The sequence below is a fragment of the Prinia subflava genome, chromosome 11 (genome assembly GCF_021018805.1).
Source record: "Prinia subflava isolate CZ2003 ecotype Zambia chromosome 11, Cam_Psub_1.2, whole genome shotgun sequence".
Lineage (NCBI taxonomy): Eukaryota > Metazoa > Chordata > Aves > Passeriformes > Cisticolidae > Prinia > Prinia subflava.
In genome coordinates, this window is record NC_086257.1 from 24,202,354 (window position 1) to 24,222,633 (window position 20,280).

General features: G+C 49.4%; 1 protein-coding gene across 3 annotated transcripts in view; it reads right to left on the minus strand.

Moving 5' to 3' along the window:
* Positions 1-1,285: 1,285 nt before the first annotated feature.
* RSRC1 (arginine and serine rich coiled-coil 1) overlaps positions 1,286-20,280 on the minus strand; it is a 101,228-nt gene continuing 82,233 nt past the window's right edge. For all 3 annotated transcript variants that reach the window (XM_063408483.1, XM_063408481.1, XM_063408482.1), the window contains 4 exons: positions 16,770-16,838; positions 3,978-4,084; positions 2,851-2,997; positions 1,286-1,424 (listed from right to left, as the gene is read on the minus strand). In XM_063408483.1, the coding sequence (XP_063264553.1) occupies positions 1,332-1,424; positions 2,851-2,997; positions 3,978-4,084; positions 16,770-16,838 (416 nt within the window). In that variant the 3' untranslated portion in view covers positions 1,286-1,331. The remainder of the gene's footprint in view (positions 1,425-2,850; positions 2,998-3,977; positions 4,085-16,769; positions 16,839-20,280) is intronic.

Below are 20,280 nucleotides of genomic sequence, written 5' to 3' on the forward strand. Positions count from 1 at the left end.
ATCCAGGGGGTCCAGGGGAGAACAATCCTGGTTATCCAGGGAATCAGGGCAGGACAGTCCTGGTTATCCAGGGGAACCAGGGCAGGACAGTCCTGGTTATCCAGGGGAACCAGGGGAGAACAGTCCTGGTTATCCAGGGGAACCAGGGCAGGACAGTCCTGGTTATCCAGGGGAACCAGGGGAGAACAGTCCTGGTTATCCAGGGAACCAGGGGAGAACAGTCCTGGTTATCCAGGGGAACCAGGGCAGGACAGTCCTGGTTATCCAGGGGAACCAGGGCAGGACAGTCCTGGTTATCCAGGGGAACCAGGGCAGGACAGTCCTGGTTATCCAGGGGAACCAGGGCAGGACATTCCTGGTTATCCAGGGGAACCAGGGGAGAACAGTCCTGGTTATCCAGGGAATCAGGGCAGGATATTCCTGGTTATCCAGGGAACCAGGACAAAACAATCCTGGTTATCCATGGGAACCAGGGCAGGACAGTCCTGGTTATCCACGGGAACCAGGGCAGGACAGTCCTGGTTATCCAGGGGGTCCAGGAGAGAACAGTCCTGGTTATCCATGGGAACAAGGGCAGGACAGTCCTGGTTATCCAGGGGAACCAGGGGAGAACAGTCCTGGTTATCCATGGGAACAAGGGCAGGATATTCCTGGTTATCCAGGGGGTCCAGGGGAGAACAATCCTGGTTATCCAGGGAATCAGGGCAGGATATTCCTGGTTATCCAGGGGAACCAGGGGAGAACAGTCCTGGTTATCCACGGGAACCAGGGCAGGACATTCCTGGTTATCCATGGGAACCAGGGCAGGACAGTCCTGGTTATCCAGGGGAACCAGGAGAGAACAGTCCTGGTTATCCAGGGAACCAGGAGAGAACAGTCCTGGTTATCCAGGGGAACAAGGGCAAGATATTCCTGGTTATCCAGGGAACCAGGGGAGAACAGTTCTGGTTATCCCGGTGGAGCAGGACAAAACAATCCTGGTTATCCAGGGGGAGCAGGAGAGAACAGTCCTGGTTATCCAGGGGAACAAGGGCAGGACAGTCCTGGTTATCCAGGTGGAGCAGGAGAGAACAGTCCTGGTTATCCAGGTGGAGCAGGAGAGAACAGTCCTGGTTATCCAGGGGAAGCAGGAGAGAACAGTCCTGGTTATCCAGGGGGAGCAGGAGAGAACAGTCCTGGTTATCCAGGTGGAGCAGGAGAGAACAGTCCTGGTTATCCAGCTGAAGCCTCCCTGCCCACACAGCTCACTCAGATCTCCTCCAGGAGACACAAGAAGAACAGCCGAGGGCAGGAATTCCGTGTGGGACCGGCCTGGGATGTCCTGGGAGCTGTCAGGCCACGGGGCTGCCCATGAGGCGCTCCTGGCGCAGCGCCACCAACCTCTGGAACCACCTGTGCTCCGCCTCGGCCTTCTCCACGAACAGCTGGGCAGGGCATGGGCACGGTCAGGAACCCCCTGGAGCACCCCAGAACTGCCACGGCACCCCCAGAACAGCCACGGCACCCCCAGAACTGCCACGGCACCCCCAGAACAGCCACGGCACCCCCAGAGCCCCCAGGAACAGTCACAGCACCCCCAGAACTGCCACGGCACCCCCAGAGCAGCCACGGCACCCCCAGAACAGCCACGGCACCCCCAGAACAGCCACAGCACCCCCAGAACAGCCACGGCACCCCCAGAACAGCCACAGCACCCCCAGAACAGCCACGGCACCCCCAGAGCCCCCAGAACAGCCACAGCACCCCCAGAACAGCCCCAGCACCCCCAGAACAGCCACAGCACCCCCAGAACAGCCACGGCACCCCCAGAGCCCCCAGAACAGCCACAGCACCCCCAGAACAGCCCCAGCACCCCCAGAACAGCCACAGCACCCCCAGAACAGCCACAGCACCCCCAGGAACAGCCCCAGCACCCCCAGAACAGCCACAGCACCCCCAGAACAGCCACAGCACCCCCAGAGCCCCCAGAACAGCCACAGCACCCCCAGGAACAGCCCCAGCACCCCCAGAACAGCCACAGCACCCCCAGAACAGCCACAGCACCCCCAGAGCCCCCAGGAACAGCCACAGCACCCCCAGGAACAGCCACAGCACCCCCAGAGCCCCCAGGAACAGCCACAGCACCCCCAGGAACAGCCACAGCACCCCCAGAACAGCCACAGCACCCCCAGGAACAGCCACAGCACCCCCAGAACAGCTCAGGGGGGCTGGGGACAAAGGGGATCCCAAAACATCAATAAAGGCTGAGCCTTCTCAGGGAACCCTAAAACAGCTTGGCCTGGGAGGGGTCTCAGGGATCATCATCACTGGGGATTGCAGATCTTCACTGGACATGTCCTGATCTCTGTTTTACAGAACCCACTCTGATTTCCTCACTGCAAGTCATTTTTGACTTTCTGATTCTTAAAAAACCTCTATGGAAGTCCTCCTATTTCCAACTAAAGTGCTCCCAAAGGAATTTGCTCAAGTTTAGCCACAGTGATTTAAAATTATCTTAAGTCTGTCCCGTGTTTAAAACTTTGCAAGGTGGCAAAAGGGGCAAGTTCTGTGTTTCCCACCAGGTTTCCAGCTACAGAAACCAATTTGTCCTGAATTTTTATTTCTCTTAAATTCCCCAGGGTTACATTAATTATATTTTGCTATAAAATTCATTTGTAGCTCCAGAACTCCTGGTGAACCCCCGTGGGATTGTTCTGCTGGGTGCTGGGAGGGGTGGGATCCTCTTTATCCCAGCATCTCCAGAGCAGGGGTTTTGTGAGGAGCAGAGGCTGTGGGCTCACACCTCATCCCAGGGGCTGCTCCAAAGCTAAATTAGGGATAAATCCCGGCTCAGGAGGGATCAGCACTCACGTTTGGGTGTGCTAAGGAGTTGTCATCCTGGTATTTGATGGCAGTGGGGATGCTGGCAGCTGGGGGCTCCTTCTCAGCAGCAGCTGCCTCAGGGGCTCCTGCTCCCGCACTCACAGCCTCGTGCTGGGCCTCAGGAGGGTCTGAAGACTGGAAAAGAAACAAAAATTGAGTGTTTTATCCCCAAATTCCCAAGTGTGGCAGTATTGTAACCCAGCTCTTGGCTGTCTTCCCTGAAGGGATCCTCATGAAAGAGTTCTCAGCATCCTCAGGACACAGGGTGTGCAGTGACCACAGAGAGGTGCAGGGAGAGAGCCTGAAAAACTGCACTGGGATTTTGGATCCCTTCTGAGGAAGCTGCTTCAGCTTCTTGGAGACTCCTGGAAAGGCAAAAAACTGCAAGAAATTCCTGGGGAGACAACCAGGGACAGTTCCAAACACTCCCTGCCAGGTGGGGAAACGAACACACCCCAAAGCAGTTCCTCAGAACACCTGGTGGCCAAAATTCAGGGAAATTCTGGGATCTGGATGTCTCCTGTTGGGTTTCTGGAAAGCTGATTGAAAACCAAGCTGCTTCTTTTCAGGGGATAAATACAGACCTGAACCCTGGCTTTAGTTAAGCAGCATTCAAATCATCTCCACTTTAATTACAAAGTAAATGTCTGATTACTTTGGGATTTTAACTCTTCTGCTTCTCTTAAAAAGGTCTTCAAACCAGTGATTTCCTTAAATTCTGCCACATTTCAATTCCCTGAACTCACCCTGAGACCATCAGGGAGTCCTTGGTGGGATCTCAGGTGGATTTAAGGTTGTCAACCCTGAAGCTCTTTCATCCATGGAAAATCATTAATAGTGCAGCCTCCTCCTGGCTCTGGGAGGATAATGCAGCAAAAAGGGAGTGGAAGTGCCCCTTTTGGAAGGAAAATTCACCTTTTGGAAGGAAAATTCACCTTTTGGAAGGAAAATTCACCTTTTAGAAGGAAAGTGCCCCTTTTGGGAGGGAAGTGCCCCTTTTGGAAGGAAAATTCATCTTTTGGAAGGAAAATTCACCTTTTGGTAGGAAAATTCACCTTTTAGAAGGAAAGTGCCCCTTTTGGGAGGGAAGTGGCCCTTTTGGAAGGAAAATTCACCTTTTTGACTTCTTTGCTGGACCTGAAGCTCTGTGGGACGAAGGCGTCGCTCTCGATGGCCTCGATCTCCTTCACTCGCTTCACCTGGTCCAGGAGGGTGGCTTGGTCTGCACAGGGAAGGGAGATCTGTGAGATTTGTGAGATTTGTGAGATCTGTGAGATCTGAGATCTGTGAGATCTGTGAGATCTGTGAGATTTGTGGGATCTGTGAGATCTGAGATCTGTGAGATCCGTGAGATCTGTGAGATCTGTGAGATCTGTGGGATCTGTGAGATCCGTGGGATCTGTGAGATTTGTGAGATCTGTGAGATTTGTGAGATCTGTGAGATTTGTGGGGTTTGTGGGATCTGTGGGATCTGTGAGATCTGTGGGATTTGTGGGATCTGTGGGATCTGTGGGATCTGTGAGATTTGTGAGATTTGTGAGATCTGTGAGATTTGTGAGATCTGTGAGATTTGTGGGGTTTGTGGGATCTGTGGGATCTGTGAGATCTGTGAGATCTGTGAGATCTGTGAGATTTGTGAGATTTGTGGGATCTGTGAGATCTGTGGGATTTGTGAGATCTGAGATCTGTGAGATTTGTGGGGTTTGTGGGATCTGTGAGATCTGTGGGACTTGTGGGATCTGTGAGATCTGTGGGATTTGTGGGGTTTGTGGGATCTGTGAGATCTGTGAGATTTGTGGGGTTTGTGAGATTTGTGGGGTTTGTGGGATTAGGGAGATCCTGGGATCCAGGCCCTGTCCCAGCCATGCCTGGAGGAGATTTTGGGACACGCCAGGACAAACCGCTCGTGCAGCACAGCCCAAAATCTTCTGCTCCAAGGGAGAGCTCTGAGTACAAAGAACACCAGGGGGGGCAGGGCTGGGAACATCCCAAACACTGCCCTAAGGATCTGCGGGATAACTGGAGAGGAGAAGGCTCCAGGGAGAGCTCAGAGAGGGACCAGTGGCTCCAGGAGAGCTGCAGAGGGACTGGGGACAAGGGACAGAGGGACAGGACACAGGGAATGGCTCCCACTGCCACAGGGCAGGGCTGGATGGGAGATTGGGGAGGAATTCCTGGCTGGGCTGGAATTCCCAGAGCAGCTGTGGCTGTCCCTGTCCCCTGGCAGTGCCCAGGGCCAGGCTGGAGCAGCCTGGGGCAGTGGGAGGTGGAATCAGGCTGGATCAGCAATAACCTGGAATGTCACTTGAGAACTAAAATCTGCTGGAATTCTTTTGATGCCACCCCAAAACACCTCACACACAATCATCAGAAACAGCAGAGAATCACATAAAAGTAAAAGAAAGAGAATTCAGGTGAAAGGAAAACTTCCCTAAGAGCTCTGCCTAAAATATTCCCATTTTTGCCTTAAAGACAAAATTTATTCCTCTAAGAGTTTTAAAATCACTGAAATAGAAGCATTAAATGACCAACAGTATCTTGTGAATGATCCATAACAAAAACATGTTTTAAATATTTCTTGGCTAATCCTTGAGTGTAAATTTTTACGGATTCATTGCTTATCCATAATCCTGACCATGAACATGAACTTAAAGAGATTTTTCCAAGCAGGTCTAACTCCAGAATTAAAGCAATGACAATAAACCTCAAATATTCCTCAGAATCTGCTTCTTCCTATATTACTAATTAGATTTAAGGGGTTAATTTAATTTAAAAATATAACACATTTTACATAAAAAGCTTTGAAATACAGAAAGAACCCTGCTATTTTTTCTTGCTCTTTTGAGCTGAGGATTAAAAGAAGGAAACACCCCCAGATCCCAGACTAAACAAACAACTACAGCAGAAAATACTTCCCCTTTGATCCCATTTTATTTGGGGTTATTGGAAGTGATATTTTTATCCTGCTGCCTTACAGAGCTGCGTGTTTTCCAGCAGAGCTGGGTTTCCACACATCCCACGGTTTTTAATTGAACCCAGTTTTAATCAAGCTGCACAAACTGACAAATTAAAGAAAAATGAAGATTTTCCCTGGATAGTTTGCAGTGGATGACACAAAAACCTCCCTGGCTGGGGGAGATCCTGGGTTCTGCACTAAGGACAAGGGGAGCACTGGGAAAAGGGGGGAAAATCCAGCAGGACAGGTGGGACTCACTGGGCTGTGTCACCTCAGACCTTACCAACCTTGGGGCTCTGCTTTTCAGGGAACCTTCCTGCCCCAAGTCCTTTCTGTTTGGATCGGGAGAGGATCAGTTGTTGCACCCTTCCCAGCTTGGTGCTGGAATTCTGAGGCCAGGGGAACTGCCTGGAGACCATCCCTGGAGATCCCCCCAGGAGAACTTTCCTAGAGAACCTCCCTGGAGAACCTCCCTGGAGAACTTCCCTAGAGACCCTCTCTGGAGATCATCCCTGGAGACCATCCTTGGAAAAACTCCCTGGAGATCATCCCTGGAGATCCCCCCAGGAGAACTTCCCTAGAGACCCTCTCTGGAGAAACTCCCTGGAGATCTCCCCTGGAGATCATCCCTGGAGATCATCCCTGGAGAACCTCCCTGGAGATCATCTCTGGAGATCCCTCCAGGAGAACTTTCCTAGAGAACCTCCTGGAAATCATCCCTGGAGAACTTCCCTGAAGCTCCTCCCTGGAGATTCCCCCTGGACACCTTCCCTGTCCTCTCTCCCCATCCAGACCCTCCCCGGAGCTTCAGCGGCCGCTCCAGCAGTGACAGCTCCCAGAGCCGGGATCCAGCGGGATCAGCCCGGGGATGTCCCGTCCCTGCCAGCCCTGAGCGCGGCACTCCCGCACTCCCGGTCCCTCCTGCTCCTGCCCGGGCCGGGGCGCGGCCATCCCGGGATATTCCTGGGATATTCCCGGGATATTCCCCGGGATATTCCCCGGGATATTCCTGGGATATTCCCCGGGATATTCCTGGGATATTCCCCGGGATATTCCTGGGATATTCCCCGGGATATTCCCCGGGATATTCCCCGGGATATTCCCCGGGATATTCCTGGGATATTCCCCTGCCGGGATCTCCTGTCGCTGCTCCCGTTTCCCGGCCGGGCTCCGCTGCCGTTAGAGGGAGGCACCGCCTCACTCAAAGCGCTGGAGCCGCGGATGCCGAGCCCGAGGATGCTCCGAGCGCAGCAGCCCTGCAGCCCCCAGCCCTGCAGCCCCCAGCCCTGCAGCCCCCAGCCCTGCAGCCCCCAGCCCTGCAGCCCCCAGCCCTGCAGCCCCCAGCCCTGCAGCCCCCAGCCCTGCAGCACCCAGCCCTGCAGCACCCAGCCCTGCAGCCCCCAGCCGTGCAGCACCCAGACCTGCAAGAGCCATCCCAGATTTGGGGATCAGCTCCCATCCCGCTCATCCCTTACCCAGGACAAGGTTTCCCATTCCCGGTCCCTGAGCTCAGCCCCACACCCTGCCCCACACTGGGCTTTCCCAGCTCTCGGGATTCCCAGGGCAGGAACTTTTCCCAGCCAGACTCACGGGAACAATAAATACAGCCCAGAAGAGAAACTGGGCACAGAAAGCTTGGCCTGCTCATTTCTCTGCTCCCAACTTCATTGCAAGCACTTGAAAAATACAATTGAATGTATTAAAGTAGCAATTTGGGAGTACCCCAGTATTTGTTCTCTATGGGGAGCACATAGGACTTACAAATCAAGTAGGAAAAACGCAAATTAACAAGAAAAACTTTGTCCAGGGTTGTTTTAAAATCCTATGAAAGTGAGGTTATTAAAATGTATTAAATACAGCATTTTGTGAGCACTGTTGTTCTCACTGGAGAGAATACTACAGAGAGTACCAGACTATTCTAATTTTGCTATTTTGATACATTATAGTGATAATAACCTCATTTTTATAGGATTTTAAACCAAGTGTGGACACCAACAGCTTTTCCTTTAAAAACCTGGGAGCATTAGGTATAAAATGCAGCAGAAAACAGGAGGGGAAAGTTCAGCAAGGGAGCTCTGAATTGAAGAACATTAAATTTAAGAAAATACAGTTTAAGAATGCCCAATTCCAGAACTTTGAATTTCAGCAGGTGAAATTTCTGCCGGAGCTCTGCATGCCCGAGTTTTGGGGCGTTTTGGGGCGTTTTGGGGTGTTTTTGGGGTGTTTTTGGAGAGCTCCTGGGCTCGGCAGCGCAGGGTGGGAGGGCACAGGAGTTTTCTGGATTTTCGTGGCCACCCCGTGTCTGTCACCGAGCCCGGCGCTCCCGCCCGGGCACACAAAGCCGGGGCTGTAATCCGATGCTCAATTTACCCTTGTCTCAGTGGAGATTTCTCCCCGCTAATTGATAGAAATTAAGCCATTAATCAAGGCACCAGCCATCATTCAACCCGGGGAAGATGAATCCAAACTTTCATCATAACCACCTTCCCCATTTTAGTGTTCATTAGCATTAATTTTTAATGCAATTATGCTCTTCTTTTACGCTGAGCTCATAAATTACTGCTCTTTTGTTGCTCGCTGGCCTTGTAAAATCCAAGGTAATGCTTTGTGCTCTGATCTTAAAGGCAATTACTGCCTGCCTCTGTCTCCTCCATCCCTCCATCCCAAATAACCTCTGTGCTGGAGGTGCACTCTCCAGTGGGGATCCCACACCGCTGTTCCTACAGAGGAATTTGTCCACCTTACAGCCACGCACTGGCACAGAGCAACAATTCCTGGATCCCAGGATCCAGCAGCAGAGAGGTGACAGGAAAAGGGGACTGGACAGAGGATCCAGGGGAAGAATTGGTGTGGTGGGGTGGAAATGAACCGTGCAGGACTCAGGGCTGCAGCCTGGAGCCTCCCCTGCTTTTCCAGGGATCATTTTGTGCTGCCACTTCCAAAAGTGCTGCTGGCTGTGCCCAGGGCTCCCTTCTCTCCCCTGGCCTGGCACAGGGTGACACAGAGCCCTCCCAGGGGACGCTGTGCTGGCACAGGGTGACACAGAGCCCTCCCAGGGGACGCTGTGCTGGCACAGGGTGACACAGAGCCCTCCCAGGGGACCCTGTGCTGGCACAGGGTGACACAGAGCCCTCCCAGGGGACCCTGTGCTGGCACAGGGTGACACAGAGCCCTCCCAGGGGATGCTGTGCTGGCACAGGGTGACCCAGAGCCCTCCCAGGGGACGCTGTGCTGGCACAGGGTGACCCAGAGCCCTCCCAGGGGACGCTGTGCTGGCACAGGGTGACACAGAGCCCTCCCAGGGGACGCTGTGCTGGCACAGGGTGACACAGAGCCCTCCCAGGGGACGCTGTGCTGGCACAGGGTGACCCCAGAGCCCTCCCAGGGGACGCTGTGCTGGCACAGGGTGACACAGAGCCCTCCCAGGGGACGCTGTGCTGGCACAGGGTGACACAGAGCCCTCCCAGGGGATCCTGTGCTGGCACAGGGTGACCCCACAGCCCTCCCAGGGGACGCTGTGCTGGCACAGGGTGACCCCAGAGCCCTCCCAGGGGACGCTGTGCTGGCACAGGGTGACACAGAGCCCTCCCAGGGGACGCTGTGCTGGCACAGGGTGACACAGAGCCCTCCCAGGGGACGCTGTGCTGGCACAGGGTGACCCCAGAGCCCTCCCAGGGGACGCTGTGCTGGCACAGGGTGACACAGAGCCCTCCCAGGGGATGCTGTGCTGGCACAGGGTGACACAGAGCCCTCCCAGGGGACGCTGTGCTGGCACAGGGTGACAGAGCCCTCTCAGGGCACGCTGTGCTGGCACAGGGTGACACAGAGCCCTCCCAGGGGACGCTGTGCTGGCACAGGGTGACACAGAGCCCTCCCAGGGGACGCTGTGCTGGCACAGGGTGACCCCAGGCAGAACTTCCAGCCCTTCATTCCCACTCCGTGCCCTGAGAACCCCCCAGGGAAAGGCAGGGCAGCCCCAGCTCCTCCGGCTGCCCCAAACACCCTGGGGTGGTGCAGGGAAAAGGAAATGCACATCAGCAAACGCTGCTTGGTTTGAATTGTTTCCACTTCTTTCCCAGCCTTTAGCTGGGATATGGAATAAAGGCTCCAGCTGAAGGTCTGCCCAGCAGCAATAAAATATCATCACCTCGAGATTCCCCATTTATCTGGGCCTCAGCCAGCCTGAATGGGACAATTCCCAGTGAAGCCTCATGCTCATCCCATGGATTCCCAGAAAAACACCCCTCTGGAAGTACCTGTGCCACATTCACACGGCCCAGACCCACAAACCCCGAATTTTAATCAAAATAAATCCCCACACCAGGGAATGTGGCTTGAGCAAATGGATCTGGAATTTTGTTCCATACACCTCTATTTATTTTCCCCATATACCCCTGCTTATTTCCCATAAATCCCTATTTATTTTCCCTATAACTCCCTATTTATTTTCCCCATAACCCCCTTTTTATTTTCCATACGTCCCTGACTATTTTCCCCATACACCCCTGTTTATTTCCCATACACCCCTGTTTATTTGCCCTTTAGAAACAGCTTTCCAATACGCAGCTATAAATTTGTGTTTCCACTGACTGAAGTCCAATAACCAATTCCATGATGGTTTTTACAGCCCCATTCCCTTAAGTGGCTTCTCCTTTAGCACAAATAAATGCCATGGAGATGGCAGGGAAACACACAACATTAATGAAGTACAGAAATCAGATTTGTTTCTCATCTTGAAATTTGAAGACGATTTCAAGACTTTCAATTTGTAAAAACAAATCATAAATTTCCCGGTTAGGGAGATCATAAATTTCTCTGTTTCACTTGTAGAACAGTAAAACTTTAATGACACCAGCTGTGATTGCTAAAATAAGATCACTCAAATATCAGCTTCAAATATACTTTGATATTTTTAAAGACTCATGGAATGGTTTGGGTGGGAAGGAATTAAAGATCACTTAATTCCCACCCCTGCCATGGCAGGGACACCTCCCACTGTCCCAGGCTGCTCCAAGCCCAAATTTCCAGCCTGGCCTTGGGCACTGCCAGGGATCCAGGGGCAGCCACAGCTGCTCTGGGAATTCCAGCCCAGGAATTCTTCCCCAGTCTCCCATCCAGCCCTGCCCTCTGGCACTGGGAGCCATTCCCTGTGTCCTGTCCCTCTGTCCCTTGTCCCCAGTCCCTCTCCAGCTCTCCTGGAGCCCCTTCAGGCCCTGGCAGGGGCTCTGAGCTCTCCCTGGAGCCTTCTCCTCTCCAGGGGAGCACCCCCAGCTCTCCCAGCCTGGCTCCAGCCCCGGAGCATCCCCAGGACTTTGGGATCAGGGGCTCCTCAGGGAAGCAGGAGAGGGAAGTCTGGAACACAAAGGGACAGGAGAGGATGGGCAGGCACAAAGCAGGGTGAAATTTAAGGAACACATTTAGAAGTGATTATTAATTACAGCAGCTTTAATAAAAAGCCAGGAATTGATTCCTCCAGCAGCCATTATCCATGGGGGGCCATCGATCCCCTTTCCAATCCCCTTCCCTCAGCTCTGGACACAGAGAGTGGCCAAGACCCCAAATTCCCCTTCACCCTTCCCACCTCTCATCATCACCACGAGGCTGCTCCTGCCAACAAGCCACACTCTGCCACGGCCCCCAAACCTGGCATTTTTTATTTTCTCCTTGATTTGCTCCTGCCCCCTTTCAATTCCAACCAGCAGCCCAAAGAATAAACAGAGCTAAGGGACGATGGCAGCGCTGCCAGACGCTGGGGCAGCCTCCTGGCAGCAGCAGCACAGCACCAGGTGCTGGTGCCAGCCTAATGAAGGGACACTGGCACACCAGGGACACCCAGGGCACCAGACCTGACAGCATCCAGGCAAAAACCAGGAATATCGGAAATTCCAGCTCTGAGGAGGCAGGAAAAATAATCCACGTCTTCACCTAAATGTATGATCTGTATTAAATAATTTGGGGGTTAAACGGGTTGAGTTTGGTCTTTGCCACCACATTGAACTTCAGGAAAATTTACTGGAGATAAATGAGGACCTCGGGCAGTAACTGATGAACTTGAGGGCACCCCAATCTAGGGCTGAGTAAAGCACTTTAACTTATTACTGATTGACCTCACCCCAGCAAATCTTCTCCTGGCACGTCCAGGCTGTGCTTTAATATCCATCACACCCGGGAGAGGCTTTCAGCTCTCTCTGAAGGCAGTGGGAAGGGAAATCAGGGGTTGGGGTGTCCTGGGCAGGGCAGGATTGGAGGCTGTGGAATCCCTGTGGGTCTCTTCCAGCTCAGGATACTCTGTGGTGGCCATGGATGAGATCCTTCATGGGAGAACTCCTGGCCAGCAGGTCAAGGATGAATATAAAAAATTAAACTTCTAATTTGGGTTTAGAGAGTTTGTAATTAAGGGATTTTCTAAAAAACCTCCAGGTTTTTCTGTACATTCTGACTTTGCTTCCGTGGCCCCTCCATCGCTCCAAATCACGGAATCACAGCACCACGGAACGGGTTGGGACGTGAGGAATTTCCCTGCTGCTAAAGGAAAGTCCCAGAGAGCTGTGTAAAACCCGGGAATGCCCCTCAGGGATGGGGTTTGCTCCCTGCCCAAGGACCAGCTGCCTCCCCTGCACGCTCCCGCTCTCGTTTGCATCCCCCTCCCTCCCTGCCCACGTGGGCCTCATTTCCAGGCCTATTCAAAATGATATTTTCCAAGCATGTGCCACACGACTTGTTCATATAAATGGAACAAATTAAACTGTCTCCACAGATATCCCCTCGCATTTGTAGCCCTGATTCCTCTCCCTCACACGTGGCCGAGACACCGAATTATCTCCCTGCAGAGGTTGACCTCAGGATATTGGATTCTGCCACGGAGCTCTCCGGGACTGAACCGACGGGAAGCACTTAATCACCCCTGCCTTTGCAGGGAAAAAAATCAACTTTAAATTTGCCCTGATGAAAAATCAATAAAGCAGTAATTGCTTGGCTTATCACGGCGCGGAGGGACAAACCGGGAGCGCAGCGCGGGTTCCAGGGAAAGGCGCTTCGGGATCGCCGAGCCGGAGAAGGGAAAGGTCTCGCAGCGATAATTAAATCTACTCGTGCTGATTGTCTGCCAAATTTATTTCCCCAGAGGGCTTCAAAACCTTGCAGTGCTTACCAGGGGGGTGGGGGGCAGAGCTGATCCGCTCGGCGCCGGGCCGGCACGCGCCGGGCACGGGAAAGGAGGAAAAAATTCCAGATAAAGGCACCGGGAAATGCAAATTCCAGGATAAAGGCACCGGGAAATGCAAATTCCAGATAAAGGCACCGGGAAATGCAAATTCCAGGATAGAGGAACCACCAGGAAATGCAAATTCCAGATAAAGGCACCACCAGGAAATGCAAATTCCAGGATAAAGGCACCACCAGGAAATGCAAATTCCAGGATAAAGGCACCACCAGGAAATGCAAATTCCAGGATAAAGGCACCACCAGGAAATGCAAATTCCAGATAAAGGCACCACCAGGAAATGCAAATTCCAGATAAAGGCACCACCAGGAAATGCAAATTCCAGGATAAACGCACCACCAGGAAATGCAAATTCCAGGATAAAGGCACTGGGATAACGCCCGCCCCAGCCAGCACCACCCTCCCAGCCATCCACCTATGGAATGATTGATTGATTGATTGATTGATTGATTGATTGCAAAAAAATTCCTATTTTCTGTTCTGCCATATCCTGGAACAACTCCTGTTCCCGGTTTTCTGATGAGTCCCCAGCTCCTCCTCCCCACACGAGGCCCTGCCGTGATGTACTTGAAGCTCAGTATTTAAAAATATTATTATTTGTGGTAGATTAGGAGAAACGAGCCCAAAGCCTCTCCCTAATATTATCCCATGTGTTCCAATTTTTCCTTTGCATTTTTATATTTTTTTTCAGTTTTCCTCTTCACCTATTTGGAATTTATCTGGAGTAAAACCCAGTCTGGAGGCAAAATCCCCTGTGGATTTGGTCACTTTTCAGGCAGTCCCAAAGCCAGTAAACAAAAACCAAACTACAAAAATCCACCCACTGAAAACGCTCCTGGAAAAGTCGCAGTTTTTGCTAATAAACCTAATTTCATGCAGCAAATTAGCATAGCTCCAATGGAAGTGCAAATGTAATCAAACTGAAAAATTCAAATGAGGCAGGGGGAGCCTTTTTCTTTCTTTCTTTGCTTTTTAGTCACTTTAAAAAAAAAAAAAAAAGAAAAAAAATGAGCATTTTGCTGTGTGTCCTTCACCGGGCTGGAGGGACTGTGGTAATTAAAACATTTAAACCAGCACAAGCCCCCAGCCTCTAATCTGGAGCTGGGGTCAGCTGTCTGTAGATTCTAATTTGTCCTCAATTTTTTATTCATGCTGGGGAAATGCTGCATATTGAACAGGAGAGCAGCGGGAAGGGGCAGCGCTGGGCTTGGAGGTCAAATAATTTGATTTCCGAGCAGATTACATGGAACATCCAACGTCTAATCTCACACCTGATTTGGCAATAAAATGACAATAAAAGGAATGTTAAGACACCCTCGCTATGGGGTGGGCAATAACCAGGTTTTTATGAGTTGGGAAAGGATTGGTTTATTTGGAGAATTATTTTTATTGCAGCTCCTGGGTAAAGGAGTCACAGGCTCCCTACACAGGCTGGGATTTCCTTCTGGAGGGTTCTAGTTAGGGAAATAAAATAAGGAATATTAAAAAAATAAAAATTATTTTAAAATCATGATTTATTTTTTAAAGATTTAATTTAGTATAATTTTATTATAATATTTATATAGTAACATAATATATATTTCTATATAATAATATATTATATTTCTATATAATAATATATTTTAATACAATATATTCTATTATAATTTAATTTGTAATTTTAGCTTATTTTATTATTTTATCTTATTTATCTTAATTTTTATTATTAATTTATATTTTAATTTATTATTAATTTTTTGGCTTTATTTTATTTCAGTGACTGGACGTAGCACTCTGTGCTCTGGTGGGGATCAGTCACAGGTTGGAATCGATGGTCTGGGAGGTTTTTCCCAACCTCAGTGTTCCTATGAGGCACCAAAGAGGGTTAAAAACCACCCAGAGATGATGTGTGAGGAAGGAAGAACTAAGAAAAAATGCAAAATGCTCTTTTTCCAAGCAAAAGATGCCACTGGAGCCCAGCATGGCTGGGACAGGGAAGGGAACACAATCTAGCACTGGATAAATGTCCTGCTTGCAAATCCATGGGACATAAACCTGCCTAAAACTGGAATTTTGAATCCATATGGGACATAAACCTACCAAAAACTGGAATTTCGAATCCACATGGGACATAAACCGACCCAAAACTGGAATTTTGGATCCATATGGGACATAAACCTACCCAAAACTGGAATTTTGAATCCATATGGGACATAAACCTGCCTAAAACTGGAATTTTGAATCCATATGGGACATAAACCTACCAAAAACTGGAATTTTGAATCCATATGGGACATAAACTTGACAAACACTGGAATTTTGAATCCATATGGGACATAAACCTACCCAAAACTGGAATTTTGAATCCATATGGGACATAAACCTACCCAAAACTGGAATTTTGAATCCATATGGGACATAAACCTACCCAAAACTGGAATTTTGAATCCATATGGGACATAAACCTACCCAAAACTGGAATTTTGAATCCACATGGGACATAAACCTACCCAAAACTGGAATTTTGAATCCATATGGGACATAAACCTACCCAAAACTGGAATTTTGAATCCATATGGGATATAAACTTAACAAAAACTGGAGTTTCCCAGAGTGCAGTTCCCCTGGATGTCTTGGAATGCTCCAGTGCTTTGTACACAATTTAATTTCCCTTTGTGTTTTCCAGTGAGAAGGAATTCTCCCATTCCTAACAGGGAGCCAACCCCTCAGCAAATGGAGGAATTTGAGTTATTCAGAAAAAATCGTTATATTTTCAAAGTCTGTGACATCCTCACAGCCCTTCAAAGCCCCCCAGGACAGCTTTCACAGCTCATTAATAAATTGTGGAGAAGTTTTCCTCCCCATTTTCCCAGAAATTCCATTTTTCCCAAGCCAGGAGCTGCCCTTCCACGCTCGCCCTCCCAGGCCCTGCTGGCACAGCAGCTGCCACTCACCAGGGGATGTAAGCACAAAAAAAAAAGTGTTTTTTTCCAAACATTCCCTGCCAACTGGTGCTGGTGGGACCCAAGCACCTCATCCCAGTATCCCTGCACCCGTGGGAGCCTGGCTGGGGACTCCCCTGGGTCCCTGGTTCCAAAATCCAGGAATCACAGCGGGGACGGGGCACTGCTGTGGCCCTGGTCCCTTTTCCAGTCACATCTGGAATTTCCCCTTTCCCCTCCTGCCACGTCTGGGCTGTCCCACTTTTCCACCTGGATTTCCTTCTCTGGTATCACAAGAACTCTCTCCAAGCAGGATTAACTGGGAACACCAACTAATTCCTTCCAGTCCCCAGGTAAAACAAACTAAAGATTAGAACATTTTGATTTTGAGTGAAATTCTCAGCAGCTGCTGCTTCGAAAACAGGGAATTTCCCTGAGTTCCCTCTTGTAAATAAATCAGAATAAATAAAATAAATAAAATAAATAAAATAAATAAAACAGAATGCCAGAATGGATTGGGTTGGAAGGGACCCTAAAGCCCATCCAGTTCACACAGCTCCAGGGAGGCTTTGAGGCTCTGGGGCTGTTTGGGTTGGCTCCCTCACCGTGTTGGTCTCTTCCCACCACCCCCTGAGATTTCAACTTATTTCATTTAATAATTCCACCTGCTGGACTGCAAAGCAGCAGCTCAGGGCACCAAATTCCATCCACAAAATCCCACAGCCCCACTTGGGGCTTGGGCACTGAAAAATAATCATTTCTGACTTCCTGGGCTTTGGTTTGTTATGAACTAAACAAAATTCCTCACCTTCCTCCTTTCTTCTCTTGGCTTCTTCTTCGCTTCTCTCCTTGGCCTTCAACGCTTCGTCTGCTTTAGCTGAACAGAAGAAAACAAGAGTTGGAATTAGTTAATTGATGCTATCAAATCATGGAACCATGGAAAGGTTTGGGTTGGAGGGACCTTAAATCCCATCCAGTGCCACCCTGCCATGGCAGGGACACCTCCCACTGTCCCAGGCTGCTCCCAGCCCCAGTGTCCAACCTGGCCTTGGGCACTGCCAGGGGACAGGGGCATCAACAACCTCTTCCAAACAACATTTCCTGGGCTTTAAACCCAATTTCACGTTCCTTTCTGCAGGCCCCACAACAAAATCCACGTGCATGACAGAGCAGAACTTGGCTCTTCATTTATTTCATTTAAAGTCACTCCCACAGTGAACGGCATAAATGGGATTATGCAGGGCAATACCAGGGCAATATGAGAGGCAATATCAGTTCAATACCAATCCCCACATTCAGTTTGTGCTAAGTAAAGCCCTTAGGAGACTTTGAAGAGGTTTTCTCTCTTTAAACCCCCTGTCCCCACCCCAGACAAGCTGCAGCGACCCAGGCGTGGGGCACTCATGAAGGGGCAGCTTTGCTGCACACTGAGCAATCCTTCAGAGCCATTTGAGAATAAAACAGAAACCAAACAACATTTCCAGGGCTGCAGACTCTGCTCAGAGTGGGAGTCAGCTCCTCCTCAGGACTTTATCAGGCACTACACAATCTTCTCTTCACTCCCAATCACAGCAGCACTACTTAATCCATGTTACAACAATCTTCTTTAAAAAGAATCTTTTTCCCTCTAGAAACCTCTTCCCTTATTACTTAATTATCTACCAGTTGCTCAACTGCAGGGGTTTTCAAACACTTTCCTACAGATGTTAAAGAAGATTAAAAATATACAGCACAGTAACAAGGGACTATCAATATACTCTGTAAATTAATTAAATTTCTGTTCTAGCACATCATTTATTCCAAAGCATTAATGTCTCAAAGGAGCCATTCTCTTTTATTGCCATCTCACTGCCTGATGAGTGAACTAAGTGAGAATAAGTCTCTAATAACATTATACTTGATGAAATATTAAGTTTTCAAAAGTATCACCAGGCCAGAAAGAAAAGAACCAACAAGGACCAGGAATCCAGCACATAAACCAGGCCTTCTCAGGGAGGAAAATCACTATAAACTGTGCTCTGAGAGGGAAGGCCTGAGCCAGATTTGCAAATATTTAATCCCAGCACCTCCTGAGTTCAGCAATAATTGATGAAAACCAAATTCAGCTCAGGAGGGGGGGAAGGGGTCGTTCCTTTTTGGAGCCACCAGCTCCACCTTGACATGCACAGCCTGAACAGGGTGTCACAGAGTGATCACTGCACACACTCCTCCATCTCCACACTTTTACACGTATTTAGACAACATTTAAAACCATGAAATATTAAACTTTGCTGCCACTGAAGATCATTACAAGAATCTATTAAATCCCATAATAAAACCAAACCACGAGTAACTCTAAAGACTTTTACTTCATTTACACTTTATTCTCCTTGGTAAAAGGACAGGGATAATAGAAATTCCATTTAAATTCAATTTTGGTGATATGTGTAATTGTAGATATACCCCTTGAGTCATGTAAAATGCTCAGCTTATGTTTCTTTCAAATTATCCCGCTCCGATTCCCATTCTGCTCCTTACAACTGTCTTCAATATGTATTAGCAGAGCTCATTAGGCTGGAATTTAATAATGCAAACATCAGGTGGATTTCAAGACCCTCCATTATCAGCACAAGATGGATTGCTCATATAGCTCGTGGGCCAACTGGGCACAATTTAGATTCAATAAACTACCAGGCCTAAATTTGATTTATCTATTCCACTGAGCTACTTTGTTCCTCCTGCCCGATTTGTTGCTGCACAGGAACAATTCATTGGGTATCTCAGTGGCAAAAAGATATTAAAACACACAGGAAAGATGGGACCGGTCAATGAATAAATTTTTAGCTTGTCTTTGTTAACTTTACATCGCTGGTTTCCAGCCCTTGTAAGTCGAGTTAAAACTGCTGCCGAGGCAGAGCTCGGCCTTTCAAGTCCTGGTTAATTAGGGGGACAATGGGGCAGTTTAGGAAATATCACGAGGACAATTCTCCACACAAAATTGCTCATTAACAATCATTTAATTTAGCCCATAAATGTCCAGAGCAGTCGGTCCTGGGCTCACAGGGCTCCCTCCACCATGACCAGCACAGGTTCTGAACCTCTGAGCTGCTTTCAGCACTGAACACCAGGACTCTCCTCACACATTTCCCATTTTCTGTCATTTTTGCACAGAAACCCAGAATGGGCCAGGCTGGGAGGAACCACAGAGGGCCAAGTGCTCCAGCAGGGTCATCCTGGAGAACACGGCACAGGATTGTGGGCATCCTTCCTCCTCCTCTTCCTCTTTCTCTTCCTCACCTTTTCTCCTTCTTCTTTCCCTTCTTCTTTTCTTCTCCTCCCTCTTCTTTTCTTCTCCTCCCCCTCCTTTTCTTCTCCTCCCTCTCCTTTTCTTCTCCTCCCTCTCCTTTTCTTCTCCTCCCTCTCCTTTTCTTCCCCTCCTTCTCCTTTTCTTCCCCTCCTTCTCCTTTTCTTCCCCTCCTTCTCCTTTTCTTCCCCTCCTTCTCCTTTTCTTCTTCCTTATTTCTTCTCCACTTTCTCCTTCATTCTTCTCCTTTTCTCCTCCTCTTCCTCCTTTTCTTCTCCTTTTCTCCTCCTCTTCCTCCTTTTCTTCTCCTTTTCCTCTCCTCTTCCTCCTTTTCTTCTCCTTTTCCTCTCCTCTTCCTCCTTTTCTTCTCCTTTTCCTTTCTCTTCTTTTCTTCCTCTCCCCCTCCTCCATGCTATTATTATTATTATTATTACCATTCAGTGAATATATTGTCATTCACTGCCCAAGTACCATTAAAAGCATTAAAAGAGATTCACTTTTCTCAAACCAAGCTGCAATTAAACAGCATTAAAAGATCTTGACAACCTGAGGGTTGGATTGGATGGTCTGAGAGGGCTTTTCCAACCTGAGCAATTCCATGAATCCCTGGCAGCCCTGGGGTGGTGGGAGTGCTCCAGGTTTGGGAGGCAGAGTCACTCCCTGAGGATGCTTCAATCCTGACCAGCCTCACACTGTGCAAGGTGAAATCATTCCAAAGAACGCTGCTAATGAAGGGAAACCAGGAAAAGCAGCTCAATCATTCCAGGGCAGAACCAGGGGATGGAAAGGGCATTTTGGAAAGTGTGGCCTGGGCCCATGGAGGAGCCCCTCAGCAGAGCCCCCTCCCTGCACGGGAGAAGCAGGGAAGGTGCACGGAAAAGACTCAGCCTTCACTAAGAATTTTGACATTTTCCTGTCAAAATTAACAAGACAGCAGTGTCAGAACACCCCCAACTGCAAACCACAAGAGGTCTGGAAAAATAAATTAATTCAACGTAATTGTGGACTTCTCAACTGCTCGAAGTTGAAAATACAA